This window comes from Microtus pennsylvanicus, chromosome 14, assembly GCF_037038515.1.
Source record: "Microtus pennsylvanicus isolate mMicPen1 chromosome 14, mMicPen1.hap1, whole genome shotgun sequence".
Lineage (NCBI taxonomy): Eukaryota > Metazoa > Chordata > Mammalia > Rodentia > Cricetidae > Microtus > Microtus pennsylvanicus.
In genome coordinates this window covers 40,140,029-40,159,934 of record NC_134592.1, presented here as the reverse complement: position 1 = coordinate 40,159,934, position 19,906 = coordinate 40,140,029, and the positions used below count along the sequence as shown (strand labels likewise).

General features: G+C 43.3%; 1 protein-coding gene across 1 annotated transcript in view; it reads right to left on the bottom strand.

Annotated features, from left to right (window-relative positions):
• The window catches only part of Kcnh5 (potassium voltage-gated channel subfamily H member 5), a 282,287-nt gene extending 267,774 nt beyond the window's left edge, over positions 1–14,513 (bottom strand). Inside the window, exon 1 of the mRNA XM_075947437.1 lies at positions 14,110–14,513. Within this exon, the coding sequence (XP_075803552.1) occupies positions 14,110–14,182 (73 nt within the window). The 5' untranslated portion in view covers positions 14,183–14,513. The remainder of the gene's footprint in view (positions 1–14,109) is intronic.
• Positions 14,514–19,906: the final 5,393 nt, after the last annotated feature.

Below are 19,906 nucleotides of genomic sequence, written 5' to 3'. Positions count from 1 at the left end.
TCATGTAGTGTAGTAACTCCCGAATTCTGGCAGCTGCAGTGATCGCCAGATTGTAACGTAGATGCACTGAACTGATTCCCTCAGGGTAGAATCCAAAAATTCAGTTCAAGAGATAAGTCTCCTGCTCAACAAAGTCTGTGACACTTTCATCTGGTCCCTCACCTCTCAGAGCCTACCCTAGAATCACCTGGTAGTTCATAGCAACGCAGCCTCTCGTACCCACCCTAGACCTTCGGAGTCAAAGCCTGTGGTTTGAAAAGATCCTCAGAGTAAGATTGTGTCTGTCATGTGCATCTTCTCCTTCCTTTCCTACAAATGGAAAAGCAGGCCAGGAAAGTACCAGGACTCGGCTGGTGAACACAGGAAAAAGCAGTCTGGTAGCAGGAAAACAAAAAACAGAAGCAGGCTTTGCCCGGTTCTGAGTCTCATCTCACCCTGTATTTCTGAACCAGGAATCTGAGCTCTTGTTTTGTTTGGTTTCATTTTAACACAAAGAAGCACTTCTTCACAGAATGACTTCTTTGGGCAACAGGAAAATAACCACGCTTGAGTTCACACTACTAATACTAATCCTGTTTGTAAAGGAGATCAGGAATCCGTGCTGACAGAAAATTCTAGAACAGGAATGATCATAAGCAGTCAATGAAATGCCACAAAGTCGCAAGGGCAGTTCCTTCACTTTCTACGGAAGTTCTGGAGGGGGAATGGCTTTCCTCGGGGCTTCTCCAACAGGACTCAACTTTTTACAATGCTATTATTTTGTGATTATGATAACTATACCCTTTTTAGATCTAGAAATTTGAGAACACTAGCAATGTGAACAGGACAAAGAAGTAGATAGTGAGAAGTATATGGGAGGGAACAAACCAGGAGCCACTGAAGATGAACAAATGCAGGCATCTCAGGTACAGCCTAAAGATTATAGTTATCATACTGCACAGCAATCTAAAACTGCTAAGACAAATTGTAGTTCTTATCATAAAGGAAAAGGTTGTCCCCATGAGAAGCAACGGGCAGGCTAATTCTCCTGACTTTCCTGGTGCTCTCTATATGTGTGTGTATGTCCAAACCTTACACTGTAGCTGAGCAGATGGCTCAGTGGATAATGTGCCTACAGTGCAAATGAGAGGACCTGAGTTCAGATCCCCAGGACCCAATAAAGCCAGATACTGTAGCGCCTATCTGTAATCTCAGATGTGTTTTCGCGTGGTAGTAGTAGAAGAAAAGAGAATTCCCAGAGACTCATGGGCCAGCTATCCTGCTATACTTAGAGGCAAACATGAAACTCTGTATCAATATGAGGTGAAAGGTGATGAATGACCCTGAGATTATTTGACTCACATACACTCTCTCTGTCTCTTTCTCGTCTCTCTCTCTCTCTCTCTCTCTCTCTCTCTCTCTCTCTCTCTCTCTCTCACACACACACACACACACACACACACACACACACATACATACACACACATTACACATATGCACATAGACATTTTTTAAATCCTGCATACCTTAAATATATACAGTATTTTTAAAGAGACACAGTAGAAAAATGATGATGTTAAAATGTCTTTTGGGAACGTTAAACTACTGTGTTTCCTCACTCTCAACTTTTTATGCAAATTACCCTTAAGAGAAGTATTTCGGAGTATTAGCAAGAATTGTCAGATATTTTAAGAAGTGATAAAACAACCAAATGAAGTCTAGAATACTGATGGAGAGAGAAGAAGACACGAGCAGAGGTGAGAAAGGACTTTACGAGAAGAAAATGTTCTCACTATTGTGCAATTTTCCCAAGCTCTACAGCAGCCACTGAGGAAAGCCAACATGGTATCTCTCTAAATATAGTCATCCAGTCCTAACTGAAGAGACATACCTTCCAAGAAGCTGTGCAGTAAATCTAAAATGAGACCGGTGGGGGGGGGGGGACTCAGTCAGTAAAGTATTTGCAGTACAAGAATAATCACTTGAGATATATCCCACATTAAAAATCCTAGCTCAAAGCAAGGGCCAGGGCTGAGAGTGGGAATAGGAGAATGGGTAGGGAGATGGGACATATGGGCTAGGAGGTTGTAAGTGGGAAGGGGAAAAATGAACCTGCCAGTTACCCCTTTTCAAAGAAAAATGCCCTACTTCCCTCTATACATAGACACTGAGCCAAATGGCTAAAAGTCATCCTCCACCCCGCCCACTCAGGACACTGACTTCTTACTAAATCCTAATCATTTTGCAATGATACATATGGGATAGATCCCTTTCCATGCATCTCCACTGCTACTCTCTCAGGTCAAACGTCATCCGTTCTTGCTTGAACCATTGCAGTGATCATCTAGATGGCTCCAACGTTCACTCCTTCTCCCTTCGACCCCCAAACAAGCGGCACTGTGTTCAGGAGATCTGTCCAGGGCTCTTTAGAAAGGCCCCTGACTTCTCTTCCTCCTCATTTTCCCCACTGTCGTCCAACTGCACTGGTCTTTAAGTTTGACAAATGGACCCATCCATTTCTCTGCTTGGGACTGTTCCCATTTTCTCTTTGCCTACAATATTCTTCTTCCCAGTCACCTCTAATCACTTTCCAACACTTCCTTAGTCAGTCCCCCCAAAACTGCTTCCAATCAAAATTAGTTCTTGTTACTTTGATCTCAACACTTCCTCTTTTTCCTTCCAAATGCCTACCACAGTTTGTACTTAGGTGTTCTTTGTGTGGTTGTTACATATATGTCTCCCCTTCCATTCTCTGAGATCAAGGTACATATGAGCGTGTTCATCAATACACACCCAACAATCTTTGCTGGGAGAATCAAGAAAACAGTTCCTTTTCCTATTAAGACAGCCAGTAAACAAATAAAGAGCAATATTCAGATGTTATCTAGAAAGTATGTAAGGACTTGGCTGGACCTATTTCTTCAAAAAAGCCTGCATTATTAACAATAATTAATAAGGATAGCGGGCAATCTTAAGCAGATTCTTGTACTTTGAATAACGTCTGAAAACTTGTGAACTGAAGGCAAGGAGCCAATGCTACTTTTCTGAGTTTGTCTTCTGGGTTGAGCAATGTTTGTCTAAGCTTCATGTGGCTGTAACAGAAAAGCCCTCCTACATAAACAGCACATTTTATTTGGGTTAAACAAAATCTTGATGCATATGGCTATTAAAGAGGCATAACTAATTTATATGAGATGTCCCTATCTATAGTCTTGCTTTCTGGTATATGTATTCTCCATTTTCATGAAAAGCTGGTATCTTTTATGTCCTTACAAAATAAGCTCTTTCCTACAATTCTGAAACAATACACCCAGTGTGTAGATACATACACTTCATACTTTCCAAAATGAGACTAATTATTATATAATAATACTGGCAACATTAAACAGGCCATCACTGTGGGAGTTTGAAATATGCAAAAAATCTGTTAATTTATTCAAACGTGCTCAGCTGTCATCAGAGATAAAAATATGCCTTCACGTTTCATCTTCCTCAAGATCAAAGGTACATTTTCAAGTTTCTGTATTTCTTTGAAGGCATTAACTTCATCATTCTCCATCTAGGCAAAGTGGATCCGAAAGCAGGAGCTATTTCACCATCTAACCCCATAATCTGCTGCTGGAAACAATGGAAATGTTACAGAAGATACCTTTTCCATGAAAAAGTTCAACAGCTTAATCTGTAGTTGTGTGTGTGTTCTGTGTATTTGTGCGCAGGTTTGTACCCATGAATGTGCATGGTGAGGCTAGAGATGGACGTCACGGGTTTTCCTCTATCACTCCCCAACTTCTGTTGTCAAGATGGGATCTCTCACTGAACCTGCTCTCTCTGGACTGACTGGCCAATGGGATCTGCTTGTCTCTGCCCTCCACCCAGTACTGGGATTACAGGTTCAAGGTCACACTTGTTTCTCTATGGATGCTGAAGATCCGCACTCGAATCCTTCTGCTGCAGCCCAGTCTCCACGTTAAGTAGCGATGCTTTGCTCGTGAGCTGCATTTCTACAAAGGATGCTGGACAAAACCACTAGAGCAAAACATAAGCGCAATGACGGCCGGCGTGAATCACAGACCCACAAAACATGGAAAACGGCCACCTTGGTATAGCTAGTGGCAAATTATTGTTGAGACCCACTGCAATGAAATGTCTTAAAATACCTAAGGCTTTAGACATCCACTAGCTATAAAATCTTGGGGAATAAAAGCTAAACCAGTCGAGATGTGCTTATTGGGAAAGAATGCATTATTTATTTAATATTCAAGCTTCATTTTGAAGTTTACAAATATACAAATGTTTGTTTAAAAAAAGCAACCAACCTCTGTTCTGAAAGGATTATGTATTTTCTTCAAAGTTAACCTTTTAAGAAAATCAAACGTGATGATGATAAAACTCACGAAGGACTTCAATTAAGACCGATCTCACTTGCACACAGGGGAAAGAAACAAACAAACAAACAAACAAACAAGAAGGCATCTTAGTTTGGTTTCTATTGCTGTGATAAACACCAGGATCAAAAGCATCTCATGGAGGAAAGGGTTTATTTCAGCTTACAGTGTACTTTCCATCCTGAAAGAAATTCTGGGCAGGAACTCAAGGTAGGAACCTGGAGGCAGGAACTGAAGCAGAGACCACAGGGATCTCTGCCTTCCAGCTTCTTCTCTAGACTCACACCCAATTACCTGCTGTCCAGGGGGCTGGGTCTCCTTTATCAATTATTAATCAAGTAAATGTCCCCACAAATGTGCCTATAGGCCAATCTGATGGAGGCCTTTCCACGGCTGAAGTTCCCTCTTTCCAGAGGACTCCAGTTTATCGCAAGTTGACCAAAACCTTCAGGGTACATTACAACATGATTGTCTGAGGCTTTGCCCTGGCTTTTTTGTTTCAGTGTGTGTGTGTGTGTGTGTGTGTGTGTGTGTGTGTGTGTGTGTGTGTTATTATACACTCTGTGCAACAGGAGCTAGTTGTTTAAGGGAAACATAAATATCTACAAGGTAAACTCATTTTTCTCCCTGGGCCATTTTCACAGGGCTAGTTACACAGAGATAGGAGTTTCTTTCTGTTGTTCCCTCTGACCATGTCCAGATATTGCAGAGCTTATCTAGGTACTGGGGCAATCCAGACAGACACTTCTTTTACTCTAAGTAATAGGTTGATGTTTGGAGGTTGCAAGGTAGTGGTCAGGTGTCTTATTTGTTCATCTGTCTATTGGGGTTTGTCTACAAATTAGGCAATTGAGTTCCATGCTTTCAAGCTCAGTTAATGATTTTAAAGGCTTCTGGTCATTTAATATTTTGTCTTCGTTGCGTCAAAAAGGTAGGGGGAAAAAAGCTCCCATGTCTTACGTTATCCAAAGAGACTATGAAGAAGCAAGTCTGAGTAAATGTTTCCTTCAACGTGCAGTGTACTGTGTGGGACATGTGTGTCCTCCCATCTCCTCCACAGCTCTTCCGGGTTAAAATCCTGGAGAGCCTCAGTCACCACTGTGGAGTGAGGCCAGGGAGTGGTGGGGAGATGGCGCCAGACAGGAAGAATGGAAACCTTGCAAATGCCCAGTGGAGTTTCATAAAATTATCAGCCACCCTGAAGAGGGTTCTCCCAGTAGAGTCAAGTTGTTTTAGGGATGATGAGAGCAGTCTCCCTAATTTGGTCCTCACTTCTGGAAGCCCTGTTTCTGAGCTCAGCTAATGAGGCATTCTCTTTCTGGGGCTGTACATAGGACGTTAATCACATAGAACATTAGTTGTTGTCTGAGGCTGTTCAGTGATGACCCTACATTCACTCATTGGGCACGCGCCATCTTTAGGAGCTACCAAAGAAGTGAATGGAAAATCCTTACCCCTTAAGCCTTACCATCTCCTTAGGTAGTAAAACTAACATTGTACTGAGTGGAAAGGCAAATATAAACCTAAGGTTTCCAAATAGCAGGACAAAAACATATAAAAGTGATCTTAGACTGTCGGGAGAAAATGCCACAGAAAATTGATTTAAGAGCAAAAATAAATAAATTCAAGTCTGGACACAGTTTACATGACGTGTGAGAAGCACAAGAAGAGAACTCCAGATGTCGCCAGCCCACACAGGACCAAAAAGACAGAGACCCAACCCCGACATCAGACAAGATTGCTCTGGAAAGTGGAATGAGGACAAGCAAAGGAGGGGTGGAAGGAGGAACAGACGCCTCTAAGGACACAGAAGGAGAGGGAAGGATGAGGGAACGGAAATAGGGTCGAGTATAGAGGGAGAGAGAATATGGGGAGCCGTGAAAGGGAACCTGTGTGTGAAGAGGGCGGTGCGGGGGGGGGGGGTGCTCACAAGCTGGAAATGATCCGTTGCAAAGAGATAAGGAAGGAAATGGCAAAAGTAAAGACTACCAACCACAGATGGGATGTCCAAAGATTTAAACAACATTTCCCCTCACAGAAAAAAAGAAAATAAAGAGAAACATTACAATGACATTGCTCTGGATCGCTTCCTAGCACACAGTAGATATTCAATTAGAGTCTTTCTGTAATTGAATAATTCACTATAAATGGCATGAAGGTCAAGCAGAGAGGTAGTTACTGTCCTTAGGGAACTTACTCTCAGCCTGTGTAACCCTCAGTGTGGACCCTCACTAGCCTTATAGTGCTATAAGATACACAAACTAAATTCTTTGTGTTTTATTTTGTCACCAAATAAAAGAGAAGTGCAGAGACAGAAAAAATTGGAAGGAAAGCTAAACTTTCCCCGTAACACAAGTCAGTTGATCGATGTTTAGTTACATTTGGCAATCAGTCGCTGGCTTGCTGGATTGTAAGCTGCTTCGACCACCAGTAAAACTCTCTTAAACAGGCAAGGATTGATTTCCAAAGACGAAACACACCATCAATAACTCCTAACTGCAGAGTTGTTCAAAATAATTTAATTATAATATGAAAATTGGCAAGGAGTTCTTTCCCATATAAAACAGTCCAGCACTTCAGCCCTCTGGAGATTAAAATTAAAAGGGTAGAGAATATTTTGTTTGCACATCAAGTTGAACTATGGTACAAGCATGCTTTTACGGGTACCACCGACGCACCCTGTGCTGTATGATTTCTGTTTTCAGATACACACCATAATTAAATAAACATCTTTAGCTACATAATTACTTAGCCACCTCACTTCATGGACATAATCAGAGCTGTTTGGAAAAAATCAATTATTAATTTGGTTACTTTAGGAGTCAAAATCAAATCGCATTTACTCAACCAGACTTTTCTGTGTGTGGCACAGAGGAGAGCAGGAAGGGACTGGGTGTAGGTGTGACCTGTATCCTTGGGGGATGGCATGATGTTCCTAAGCTTTTGTAACCTTGTATGCACATCATCATAGCTGGAAAGTTCTAGGGTTTCACATCTAAGCTCAGCTCTCAGACTGCTTACTTCTCGAAGTTTGTAGGACTTTACACTTAATAGTTGACAATTCTCTGCTTGGACCAGACCACATAAAAAGAACAAAAATCAGCTTCAGTAAAATTTCAAACTGCCTTTTTAAATAGTTTATTTATTTTTATCTTATGTGCATTGGTGTTTTGCCTGCATATATGTCTGTGTAAAGATGCCGGATCTGCTGGGAACTGGAGTTACAGCCAGCTGGGAGCTGCCATGTGGGTGCTAGGAATTGAACCAGGGTCATCTAGAAGAGCAGCCAGTGCTCTCAAACTGCTGATCCATCTCTCCTGCACCTTGAACCATTTTTCTTTTCTGTTTTATTAATTTATTATTTTGTTTATTCTCTTGTTTCTTTCCCTATGAAAACCAAGCATATTACGAAGCTATTGCCTACACCGCATACAAATGTGTAACTTTGTTAGGTCCTAATATCCATGTAGCCAAATGCTAAGACAATGTCTAATATAGTAATTTATTATACCAAGAATGATCACACATTTCTCAATCTGGCCTCTTACACTGGTAGTGTAAGACAACACAGGAAAGTGAACCTCTCCAAGTAATACATTCCTAATCATGCCTCCTGGAGTTGAATCATTTGGAGAACTTTGAAGATAATTTGTTTTAGCTTTGAACTTTATTTTCAAATATTGGGAAACATCAAAAGGCTAGAATCACACATAGGCTATGGAAATAATTGTGAGCTCTCTTTTCAACGAAGTGTGGATATGAACTGACTCTACCTCTTCCTCGAGTCCAATATAAATTATATAAAAACATCTGATATCGGAAAAACTCTGCTGAAGTAGTAAAATACTTAACCATCTCCCCGGGATAAGGCTTTATATACATGGAACCTTCCCGGAAACTTTGTACTTCATATATATTGCTATGACACTGAAAATGTGTGCTATAATTAAATTTTCATTTGATAGTATAAGTTACCTATTAGTCTAAATCATATCTTATGAATATAACATTATAACTATCTGTGATGTATGATTAGCCAATATCAAATGTCAATGTTTACTATCTTATTACTATGATATTTATTGAGTCTTAAAATAATTGCCACTACTTTAAATAAATTTCAGTAATTAAAAGAAGTATCTCATATCACTGGACTTTCTTGTTTGTCTTGTATTTTATATATTTCCTTTCATGCAAAAACGCTAATCATGCAGACTCCCCAATCATATTTGAAGGGTCTAGGGGAAGAGAGAAAAAGGAATGATGTTGGCTAATCACTAATCATGACAGAACCTATAGTGACCTCTTGTGGTACATGGTAACCACCGAAGCTTGGTGGCCACACAACTTCTGCCTAGACTGACTACTCACTCCAGGGAGTGTGAAAGCGCTGGTCCTCCAAATGTAAAAACACTGGTCCTCCAAGCTACCACCACAATGAAAATAGAAGACAAATGTTGACTAAATATTAAAGATTCCGCATGGAAATTCACTCAGTCATTACCAATTACAATAATCATTACTACTGTCTTCCATTTGGAAATATAATGAAATTATTTTTAGAAGATTGTCAGAAAGAAGTCTAAGTACATGGACTTTTTTTATACGGTCTGCTTCTGGAATCCAGTAAAAGACACGAGTGAAGGCCATGGTGTGCAGGGAGAAGCAGCCCTTAGCCAGCAGTGCACAGCATGAATTATGTAATGCAGAGGAGGCTCAGAAGTGAGATGATGCTCTTGGTTATTCATCAATATAATTTAGGAAGTGGTGAGTCTGATTTCAACCTCTTAGATACTTTCAGCACTAAAGTAGTGCATTGTAAGACTTAGGTAAACCAATGCTTCTAAACCAATGTGCGTTTTTATCAATATTTCCTGAACAGTGTCTTAGACGTTACAGCAAGCCATTCACTTTCTGACATGACCAGCAGAAACCAGCTGCCTTAGACTGTTCCTTCCAGGTTGGGTCATAATTAAGCTGGTTTCCTTTTTCTGATAACAGATCACTATTTTTTTGCCTGGTGATTTCTTATAATACCACCATGTTTTTTAATATCAATTAGAGCATAAAAATGATTTGGGAATTTCTTTTTTACACAGGAGAGGTGGCAGAGTAAAGGGAATGCCTGCCCAGCCCACTGTCTCTAGAAAACTGGAAAAATGAAGCTACTAAAGACCTCTTAAAAGATGAGCTGCTCATAAGACTCTCTCTCTTTCTCTCTCTCTCTCTCTCTCTCTCTCTCTCTCTCTCTCTCTCTCTCTCTCTCTCTCTTTCTCTCATTCTTTTCTGAGTCCTTTTCCTCCAAAGAGAAAAATAACGCTCTTAGTTTTTTTTTTATTGAAGTGAAAAAAACCTTAATTTTTAATGTACTTTAATGTTAGTGAATAACTTCACATCTAAAAAAACATTCATTTGAATTTATAATTTTTCAAAAATGGCAGCCTAATTTACAGTCCCCAAAGTAATCATTGCTAGGTATTGATAGAGATGTAGAGAGAGAGCGTGCTGGGGTGAGATACACTGCCTATGGGGACAGTACATTGAGGGCTTTGATACAATTTTATTTTTTGTCTAACTAATATTCCACCTAAAAATCTCTCAGGTATCTAATTCTACATGCAAGCTTACATCTCTCTACAGCCTAGTTTAGACTAACAAATATCTTACGTGAACATTGACCATGTAAAGAGGGAGGAGGTGCTGACAATGTTAAATGCAGATTTGATCCATAGCTACTCAGGAAAGATACCTTCTACAATGGTGTTGCTCAGGTGAACTTGCACACAATTCTCAAGCCTTCCCTTCTTGATAAGGCACTTTGATCCAAAAAGCCAAATATATGCTTAAAACTTCACTATGGTTGACAATCTGATGTTTCAGACCAGGCAGTAGGATTATTTCTAAGGCAAAATGATGCTAAATGTTCAAGGAGGTAGATACATGATTTTCCTTGATCTGATCATTTTGCGTTGTACCTGTTTACTGAAATACTATACCATAGCCTATAAATATGTCAATCAAAATCAAAAAACTGTTTTTAATGCTTATCCAAATGCTCCTGTTATCTTTATACTTTTGACTTTTACAAGTTCTTGGAAAAAATAATATACTCTCAGGGTTTAAGAGCTAAGAATTATCATATTCCTTTTATTTGTTCTATCAAGTCTTTAATATTAAAACTGAAGGGGCGCATTTTTTTTTTGCTTCTTCTATTTTGAGAGTTGGCTGCTATAAAATGTGTACGCATCCATCCTACTCAACAGTGCTTTATTTTATAGACATAGTCACCAGTAATGACTTGCAATGCTAGATTGAAACACTCAACTAAACAAGGAGAGGGGAAAAAAAAGAAACGGAGGGTGCAACAGCAGGAGAGAAGCTACGTGACCACTCAGCACATGAAAGGTAGCACTTCCCCCTAGAAACTGCAGCTGAGGTCTTCAGAGTTTGATTATAAAATCCTCAGCTTCAAAAACTGTGAGAAAATATGCCATCCCTCTTGTTCATTTGTTCTGTATTACCAGAAAGTTGTCCAATAGATAGACTCATAACTTCCTGAGCTCTCTGTTCACAGGCAACCCATGGACAAAAACAAATGTTAAATTTCCATTCTTCAGTGTGTGTGTGTGTGTGTGTCTGTCTGTCTGTCTCTCTCCCTCTGTCTCTCGCTGTGCATTCTCTCTGTCTCTATCTCTATCTCCTCCTGCCCTCTCCCTCTTCCTCTTCCTTTCCTGTGTGTGTGTACCTGTGTGTCTGAGTGTCTGTGTGTGTCTGTCTCCATCCTGTGTGTGCACCTGTGTGTCTGAGAGTCTATGTGTGTCTTAGTGTCTGTGTGTGTGTCTGTCTCCATCCTGTATGTGTACTTGTGTGTCTGAGTGTTTGTGTGTCTCTGTCTACATCCTGTGTGTGTACTTGTGTGTCTGAGTGTCTGTGTGTGTGTCTCTATCCTGTGTGTGGACTTGTGTGTCTGAGTGTCTCTGTGTGTGTCTGTCTCTATTCTGTGTATCTGTTTGGTTTTCTCTCCATCTCTCTGTCAGTCTTTGTGCAGAATTCACCTTTTGCCTCCCCTGCATCTGTCTTAATGCCTGGATGGATGCCTGTCCAGCTTTGTCTGTAGGATCTCGTATCAACTCTACCTCTTTCTACACACATAGTCATCTGACTTTTGGTGCAAGATCTGCTTTTCAAAGGAGTATGATATTCTCTGAGAAAGAAAAGCTAGTTGATATAAAATGCCAGCCTGTGTTTCTTCAATTCTTCAGTCAACTGGGAGTGCTGCCTCCTGGACTTCTGGTCCCCACTAAAGCCCTGCCAACAGTTCATTCCCAGTGTTATTAAGTTGGTAAATGATTAAATCTTCAGTGTGACAAACCTGATCCATCTATGAGAATCCTAGAGGGAATTTTATCTGTTACTCGTAATTAAACAATCTCTTGGGATGAATTTTCCAATGTCTCTGCCAAATCAGGTAGAAATGACAACTGAAGAGCCCTCCCACACAAATAAGTGGAACAATTACATCCTGCGGTTCTCAGTTCAGATACTCCTGAGGATTTTTGGTGCTTACTACATATAGACATGCATAATTCTGAAATACCTAACACACCCCAACAAAATCCCAAGGTTTTGTGCCTTCCTACTACTCAAAGTTAGCCATAGACAATGAAAGGTGGAACCCTTACATGTCAAAACAGGTCTGTCTCACTCATACTTGGTGTTAGCCAGTGAAAGAAGCACTCAGCTAGAAAACCATTCTAATCCCAATGTGTAATAAGAGATAAACTATTCATATGTTAGTTGATAGAAAATAGAGGCAATAGGAGTATACAGTCCTGAGGCACACAACGTAAATCTCCGTTTCAAGCCGCATCTAATGGGAACATGTTCCAAAGCCTTCCCTCAGTCCCAACCTGAGAATGTTGTGCCACCAACAATGCTACAGTGATAAACTTCAATCCAGGGCTTCTCATTGTCGTTCTTTTCACCTAGGAGTGTGGCAGAGCCTCCATGGGATTGATTTTGTAAGGCCTTCCCTGAAAACTCCTCTCAAAAGGCAAACTGTAAGAGGTAGAAGCAACTCAAGATGAGAAATCCAAAAGAAAATCACCACATCTTTGGAAATGACTAATTCCAATCATCCTTAAAGTCTCCCTAGCAAATGGATTGCTTTAACAGCAATGATCCCTGTATTCTAGATCTGTGTGAGATAGTCCTAAAAGAAGACAATGGGCATTCCGTGTCATTGTGAACTTACATTTTAATTTATATTGTCATCAAAACTGAAAGTACACATGAACCTCACACTGGGATAGCTAAAAATATTGCAGGGATTAAGTGGCTGTGCAGCACTATAAGCTATTTTTTTATCCAAATGTGCCCCCCCTCCGCTGCCCTAGACTTGTACAGAATCACACTTTGACCTAAAGTGAAAGAAAGAGGAGTCACAAGGCTCCAAACCAAACTCCAAGATGGACATTCAAAGAAAACGCCTTAGGTTATTCCCAATCTCAAGGACACATTTGCAAGCCTGGTTTTCAAAGAGACACCAATCTAAACAGTGGTGTCTGAGCTACCACCTCAGAGCTGGCCATCTCTGTGCCGGGCTATTGGTTATCATATTTTTGTGTTCCCCTCCCAACTACAGCTAAGCATCTTAACCACATTTTCACACGAAAGATCCACTCTGTGTCTGCTATGTCACCCCCCAAACACACAACATTTCCATGAGTGATTGACAGGACAAGGAATCACAGAGCCGTCCAGAACATCCCCGCTGCTTTCCTACTCAACTCCAAGTGCACAATGATGGGATTCTGAAGAGAAACCCTTAAGGGATAGTCCACACCGTTTGCTTGTGGAGTTTAAAATTATACAAAAGAGTTTTTAAAAACAACTAGAAAATGTACAATCCCAGAAGATAAAAAAAATGTATCATCTTAAAAGTAAAATACATAGTGATTCCAATACAGAAGAAAGGAGACCAAGCATAAATTGGTGGTATTTTAAAGACACTCGGGAGGCAGGACAGCCTTGCTGTGCAGGAGCAAGGTAGAATGGCGTGGTTCAAATCTTTCTCCCAAGTGTGTTAAAAGCGCAGAGACTGTGGCTTTGCTTTTACCATTCTGCCTGAGTGAAATAGGTGAAATGTCGCCTAGGAACCAATACACAATGAGGCAAATAAAAACGTGAAACTTTAAACACAAATTTGATCCTTGTAACTGCCTTCCGCTGTTCCAAGCACTGACTTTTTTAGGTTCAACTCCGACTGCTCGCCCTAACGCGGGGTACTTTCATATGTGCACAGTGGGTCCAAAAGCTACCCCAGTGATTTAAATCTGAGGAAGTACTTTCCCAGACATTCCCAACTTGAAAGGAAAGCTTCCTCCAAAACCTGGCTCTATTTGGTCAGCGCTTGAAGCTTGTTTGGGAAGCGATGGGACAAGGAAAGATTCATTGTCTAAGTGCAATTCAAACCTATTTTGATGAACCTCCGCTAGCTCTATCTACCCCCCTTCTCTTTCTCCCCACTCTCAGGTCTGGACAAGTGGGAGGGGGTACATCTCATAGGAAGCAAATGCAACTTACTTTCCTCCACCACCTCCTTCCTGACTCCCACCCACCCTAAGCCACCAGGTACATCTGCCTACACCCCCTCCCCCCTTAGGAGAAGGATGGGATGGGTGGGATGGGGGCTCCAGTGATCGGGATGAAGGTAGGGAATGTTCTGAACTGTAACTCTCCTTACCACTGGAGCGCCTGACGATGTTCTCCAAAAATGTGTTCTGCGGCGCCACCAGCCCTCTCTTGCCCCCCGGCATCCTGGGTCTGGAGGGCAGCGGCCAGGATCCGCGGCGGGGGAGGGGGGGAAGCAGGAAGAAAAGGTGGAAGAAGAAGAGGAAAAGGTAGTGGAGATGGTGATGAAAGAAAAGGGGGCACGGCGGCGGCGGCGGGGTCCCCTGACTGTGTCTCCAGCCCGACCCGGATGAGCAGCTCTGGGGAGGAGGACCAAGCAGTTCATGGTAGTAGCGCTCCCCCGGCCGCCGCTGCCCAGACTGTGGCGGTGCCGCACACGGGGTTGGGAAACTGCAGGCTCCGCCGGGCACAGTGCGCCTGCGCCGCCCCCGCTGTCGCTGTCCCGCCGGTGCTGATGCTGAGGCTGCTGCTGAAGATGCTGCCGCGGAGGCAGGAGCCCGTACGCGGGCTCAGCATTTCTCCCTCTACCCAGACTCCGAGATCTGGGAGAGAGCGAGGAGCGACTCGACTTTTCTCTCCCCACCCCTAGCCCAAGCCAAGACCCTCTTCCTTAGCTCTGCTCCCTCAGTCTTTTAGCCCATCCTTCTCACGCAGCTGTTTCACAGCTGCCCAGGGCAGCCCAAGTTCTGCCCGGGTTTGCGAGCGCCCAGTGGCTGCTCCTTTCTCCACAAAGATCCAGACAAGTGCTCGCTGCTGTTGTTTGCAGAAAGAGGCACAGGAGTGGGCAATGGCAATCAGGGGGAAGGGATCACATCTCAGCCTATCCCGCCGCTGTTGCAAGCCCCGGCAACTCCAGCAGACACGGGTCCTGAGGCCGAGGTGCAGGAGCACTCCTGCTCCAGCCCAGGCTGTGCGCCAAGTAAGAAGCAACTGGGTGGCGCTCAGGGACGCAGAGCAGCCACCTGACGCTGCTACCGCCCCCCTCTGGGCTCTGGCGCCTGAAGCCGCAACACAGGAGCTCTCGACACCCTGAGAAAGCCCACTATCTGGAGCAGGAGCCAGATGGAGTACGAACACAGAGCTGGCATTCCGAATGGCCCTGAGCCCCCAGGCTGGATTTGGCGCGCGGGGGCGCCTACAGGGCGTCTGGGGAGCTTCCTTGGGGCTGAATACAAGAGAGGAACAGAGAGCTGGATCCCCCGACCCAAACTTGCAGAATAGAGTTTGCTTGGGGCTAGGAGTCCTAGGAAAGAGTGAATAATTCAGACAAGAACGATAGCAATCGGCAGCGTTTGCGTGGAAAAGTGATGCAAACCCCGACAAGGAAGATGCGCAAGGCTGGGGAGAGGACCCGGACTGGAGTGGGACTGTTAGAAGCAGTTCAAAAGCAAGAGACAGTCACACTGAAGGGAAAACTACACAAGTAAGAACGGGGCGGGAAGAGACGTAAAGAAAGGGGAGCATGAGCTGCAGAAACACATTCTCTTGTTGAAGGCATTGTTTTGCCTCCAGACTGCAGCGTCAACCCGCACTAAGAACTTCCCGATATGCAAATTTCGGGAGGCTTGTCCCTAAATGAGTGTGCTAAGAACGCTGAGGATGGAGTTTTACCGACTTTTGGTAACAAGCTCTCTGGAAGAATATGATAACCAACCGACAAATTAAGACGGGGAGAACCAAAGCTTCCCTTCAGGAGGCTCCACCTGGGCCTGTGGAGACAAGAACCCACTGGGAAGAGAAAGGGCTCCCTAGCAAGGCACAAAGGGTAAAGGTTAGTTGAATGAGTATATCTTGTTTTGCTGGAGTCAGGCTGTGCCAAAGGCAAGGTAATTTTTTGCAGAAATGATCACCCGTCAAGATTCCTAAAACAGAGGCCAGGCTGAGAGTAGGGTAGCATCTACTTATTACTCCCTAGGGGCCTGTGACTGAAATACCCCATCCCCGTTTACCTCACACTGGTCTATAAAGGGCTGTGTGTGTGTGTGTGTGTGTGTGTGTGTGTGTGTCCGTCTGTCTGCCTCTCTCTCTCTCCCTCCCTCTGTCCTTCCCTCCATCTCCCTCTTCCTATCTTCCTCCCTCCCTCTCTTCCCTTGCCCACTACTTTGTGTGTCCATCTGCAGCAGAGAGTTACACCTAAAACCAGGGTCCAGATTTAACCTGAGGGTAATTTTCCTCTCCTGTGAAACTTCCACTGTCCACTTGGGCCAGCTGAGCAAACCTAAAAGGTGGGCAAGAAGCAAAAAAGTTAGTTCTGCAGCCATTCCTTCTGGAAATAATAGGATGACACTTTTACCCCAGCCTTCCATCGGGAGCAGCGCTGTGCAGAGGAGGTAAGCCGTCCCCCTGCAGATGGAATGGGGTTTCCTTAGTTAAATAGCAAGGGACGCCGGCACAGATTGGATCTATGTGCTTAACTTGCCACAGGCTAGAGTCAGTAAGGCATCCTAGGAAAAAGAGGGCCCGCCCTGCAGCCGACAAGAGATGCCAGGAGGACTTGACACCCTGACCCAGCACTACCACTTCAACCTCAAACACACACTTCACTCCCGCAGCCCCGTGTCTTAAGTGACCTGTGCTCGAAAGATCCCAGATGACTCAGCCATTGGCTGCGGTGGTGAATACACAGGCCTAAAGTTTGAAAATATGGATTTATCTATTGCCTACGTTTCCATCCTTGACTCCTAGCATGTATGGTAATTCTATCATCAACATTGACAGGGAATATTTCCAGCCTCTATGTTCTCTTGCCCATCTTCAGCTGCCCACATCTCGCCTCTGGGTATTGATTTAAAGTCTTAGCTTCCCAGAGTTTCCCATCTAATATAAATATCTCTGTTCCTAATCATTTCTCTGTGGGTGTATTAGCTCGCACTTCCCAAAGAGGAAACTCTTGGACTCCATTAAGCAGTCACACAATCATTGTAGAATGTCCCCATTTATTTCCATCTGCAGATTTAATTAAAATGGCATGCCTCTTTTCTCCTTTATCCTTAATTTCTACATAGCATTGTAACCTTTTGGTCATCTTAATGACTGTTTGGAGGAAAAACAGCTGGGCATTACAAAATGTCAAAGCATTCAGTTACAAGCTTTTCTTAAGCTTCCAGTTTAAATTCTCATTCAGGCAAAAACCGATACCTAGAAAGATGAGTCTTGGTCACAGTACTTTAGAGCACTTGGTATAGAAACTATAATAAGGCCTCCTGACCCATAGCCAGGGATTCTTGTAAGTAATAACCAGATCTTGGATTCCTGTGGCGATGGTCAACAGCATCCAGCCATCTTTATTGCATCACTCACAGCTAGAGGGAAGAGGAGCCCCTAGCAACAGCTCCAACAGCTCCCAATCAAATCGCAGTGGAAGGAAGCAGAGCAGCAGCAGCAGCAGCAGCAGCATATGGACTGCTTGGCCCCAAGGAGTGTGCTGGCAGATTGCAGCAAGGTGCCAATGCAGCGTTTTCAAAGGGTTTTACAGACAGAGTCCATACGTTGTGACCAAAGCAAGGGATTGAACAGGCGAGAGAGTGGGGAATTTTAAAGCTTCAATGTCACAAAGGGCTTCTTTTAATTTGTTCATTTGGTGACCAAAATTCCATTTCAAAGCAGAACCCCTTGTGCTTCTTCTCCTGTGTCTTGAGGCATGGCAATTAGAAAGGTGTTGCCTGTGAGGACCAAGAGTTGTGATCTCTAGCAGGGTCTGCTGCCTCCAGGATCAGCAGAATGACCACAGTAAAAGCCAGGTGTTTTCCAATTTAACAGAAAGAAATGTAAAAGGAAAGCCTTAGAAATTAATTTATCGAGTAGTGGTGATTTCTAATCCTTTGTGGTTTCCCTCAAGAATTCTTTTATGAAAGATTCTTCCTTTGAGGGTTTGTTTTTTAAAGGTGGCACATGCGACAGGATCTGTAATTATGTTTCAATTTTCTAGAAATGGCAACATTTGAGCCTTTGTGTACAACTGGCCCAAATACCACTCCCTACAGAAATGATTCTTCTCTTCCTTTTGGCTGTCTACTGAGCTTCCCCAATACCTGTAATCTACAGGTGCTGAGTGACAGGCGTGGATGGAAGGAGAGGAAAGAAAAGAGGGAGGAGTCATAAGCTCTTCTCCATGTTGTCCTCCTTAGCAGCAGCCTCTGTCCTTTCGGTTTCCTCCCACCCACTCACCTCACGTTCTTTCTAGACCACTAACAGGGAAAGACACAAGCATTGCTTTATTCTCTTGCACGCACCAGGCCCCACTCTTACACTGAGACCTCAAACCCCTCCCTCTCCACCAACCCAAATACCGAAGCACGGAATCTTTTAGCTAGATAAGTAATGTTGTGCAATGGACCCCACATCCAGACTGCTTGGGGGTCAGACTTCCTTTGCTGCTTATATGACTTAGAACGATTTCTCCTTCTGAAAAAAAAAAGAGCCTAAAAAGACCTATTTAGTAGATTTGATAAAGATAAATGTGTTCTTATTTGATAGTTTTTTAAACATATAGAATGGGTATGACTCATTTTCCTCATTATTGGGATAAAATACCCTGACAAGGCAACTTAGAGGAGGTATTTGTTTTGCCTCACCGTCTGGGGATACAGTCCATCAAAGAGGGATGCCAGGGCATCTGGAGCTTGAGGTAGCTGGTCACATCACATTCACACGACAATCAAGAGGCAGGGGTTTGTCCTTACATTGCTGTCTCCTTTTTATTGAGTCTAGGACCACAGCGCATGGGATGGTGCTGCCCACATTTCGGGGAGTCGTCCTGACTCAGTTAACCTGGTGTAGATAAACGGGTAAGAAGCACTGTGTATGTGTGAGGAAGTGAATGCACAGGCCTCCTATTCTTGTTTGCATTAGGAGGTATAGGTGGTGGTCATCTCCGAGGTTTGTAGACAATGTAGTACCTTCTCTTCCTCCTTGACATTGGCATGTTCACGCAAATAAAGCTGACCACTGAAATATAATGGAGGTGACAAATAGTACTTCCAGGTAAGAGCAAATAAGAGCCAGGACTCCATTTCCCATGCTCCTCTTCTGGTGCCTCTGTGACTGAGGAATCTAATAAATACAACAACACCTGCCCGGTAGCAGAGCCTATATCTGCAGCATTATATAAGCAGGAAATAAGTAATCCACTAGGATCCTACAGTTTGTGACTGTCTTCTGCAGGCATACATTCTGAATTTGCTTTGGAAATAAAAAACAATAGGGGAACAACAATTTTCAACCTTGTCTAACTTAAGGATCCCCTGAGGAGTTCATAAAAATATCCCAAAGTTCAGGCCATAGCACAGATCAATTAAGTCATAATTTCTGAAAATGAGACATGTCATAAATTCCTTTATAACGTTCTCTAGGTGATTGCAATGGGCATCAGATTGGAGGACCTAGATTTATAGCAATGCTTCCATCTATGAGGGCCCCTGGAATTTAAACAGTATGTCAAGATCTTCTTTGGCTCCCAAGAATTCGGTCTTTGGTTACACTTGACTTTGAGTCTTCTCGTCCACGTAGCTGCTGAGCGCTCAGACTCCGGCACCCCAAGCTCAAGGCCTCCACACTCAAGCCTTTCAGTCAGCGCACACCCCGAGCTGGCACTGCCTTCAGCTCTCTACAGCCCTCCTCCTCGCTCTTCACACCAGGTCCTCCCCGCTCTTCACACTAACCTTGTCACTCTCTCGCCTCCCTGTCTCGGAATATGACTCACAGAGAACGTGTCACACTGCCAATTCTTTGACTCTTGTCTTTGTTCTCTCCTCCCCTCCCTTCTTCTATGTGACCAGGAAACAGCTTTTGTCCCCATCCCTCTAACACACTTCTGAAGGATGTTCTCTTGGACTCTGGGAAAACACCAC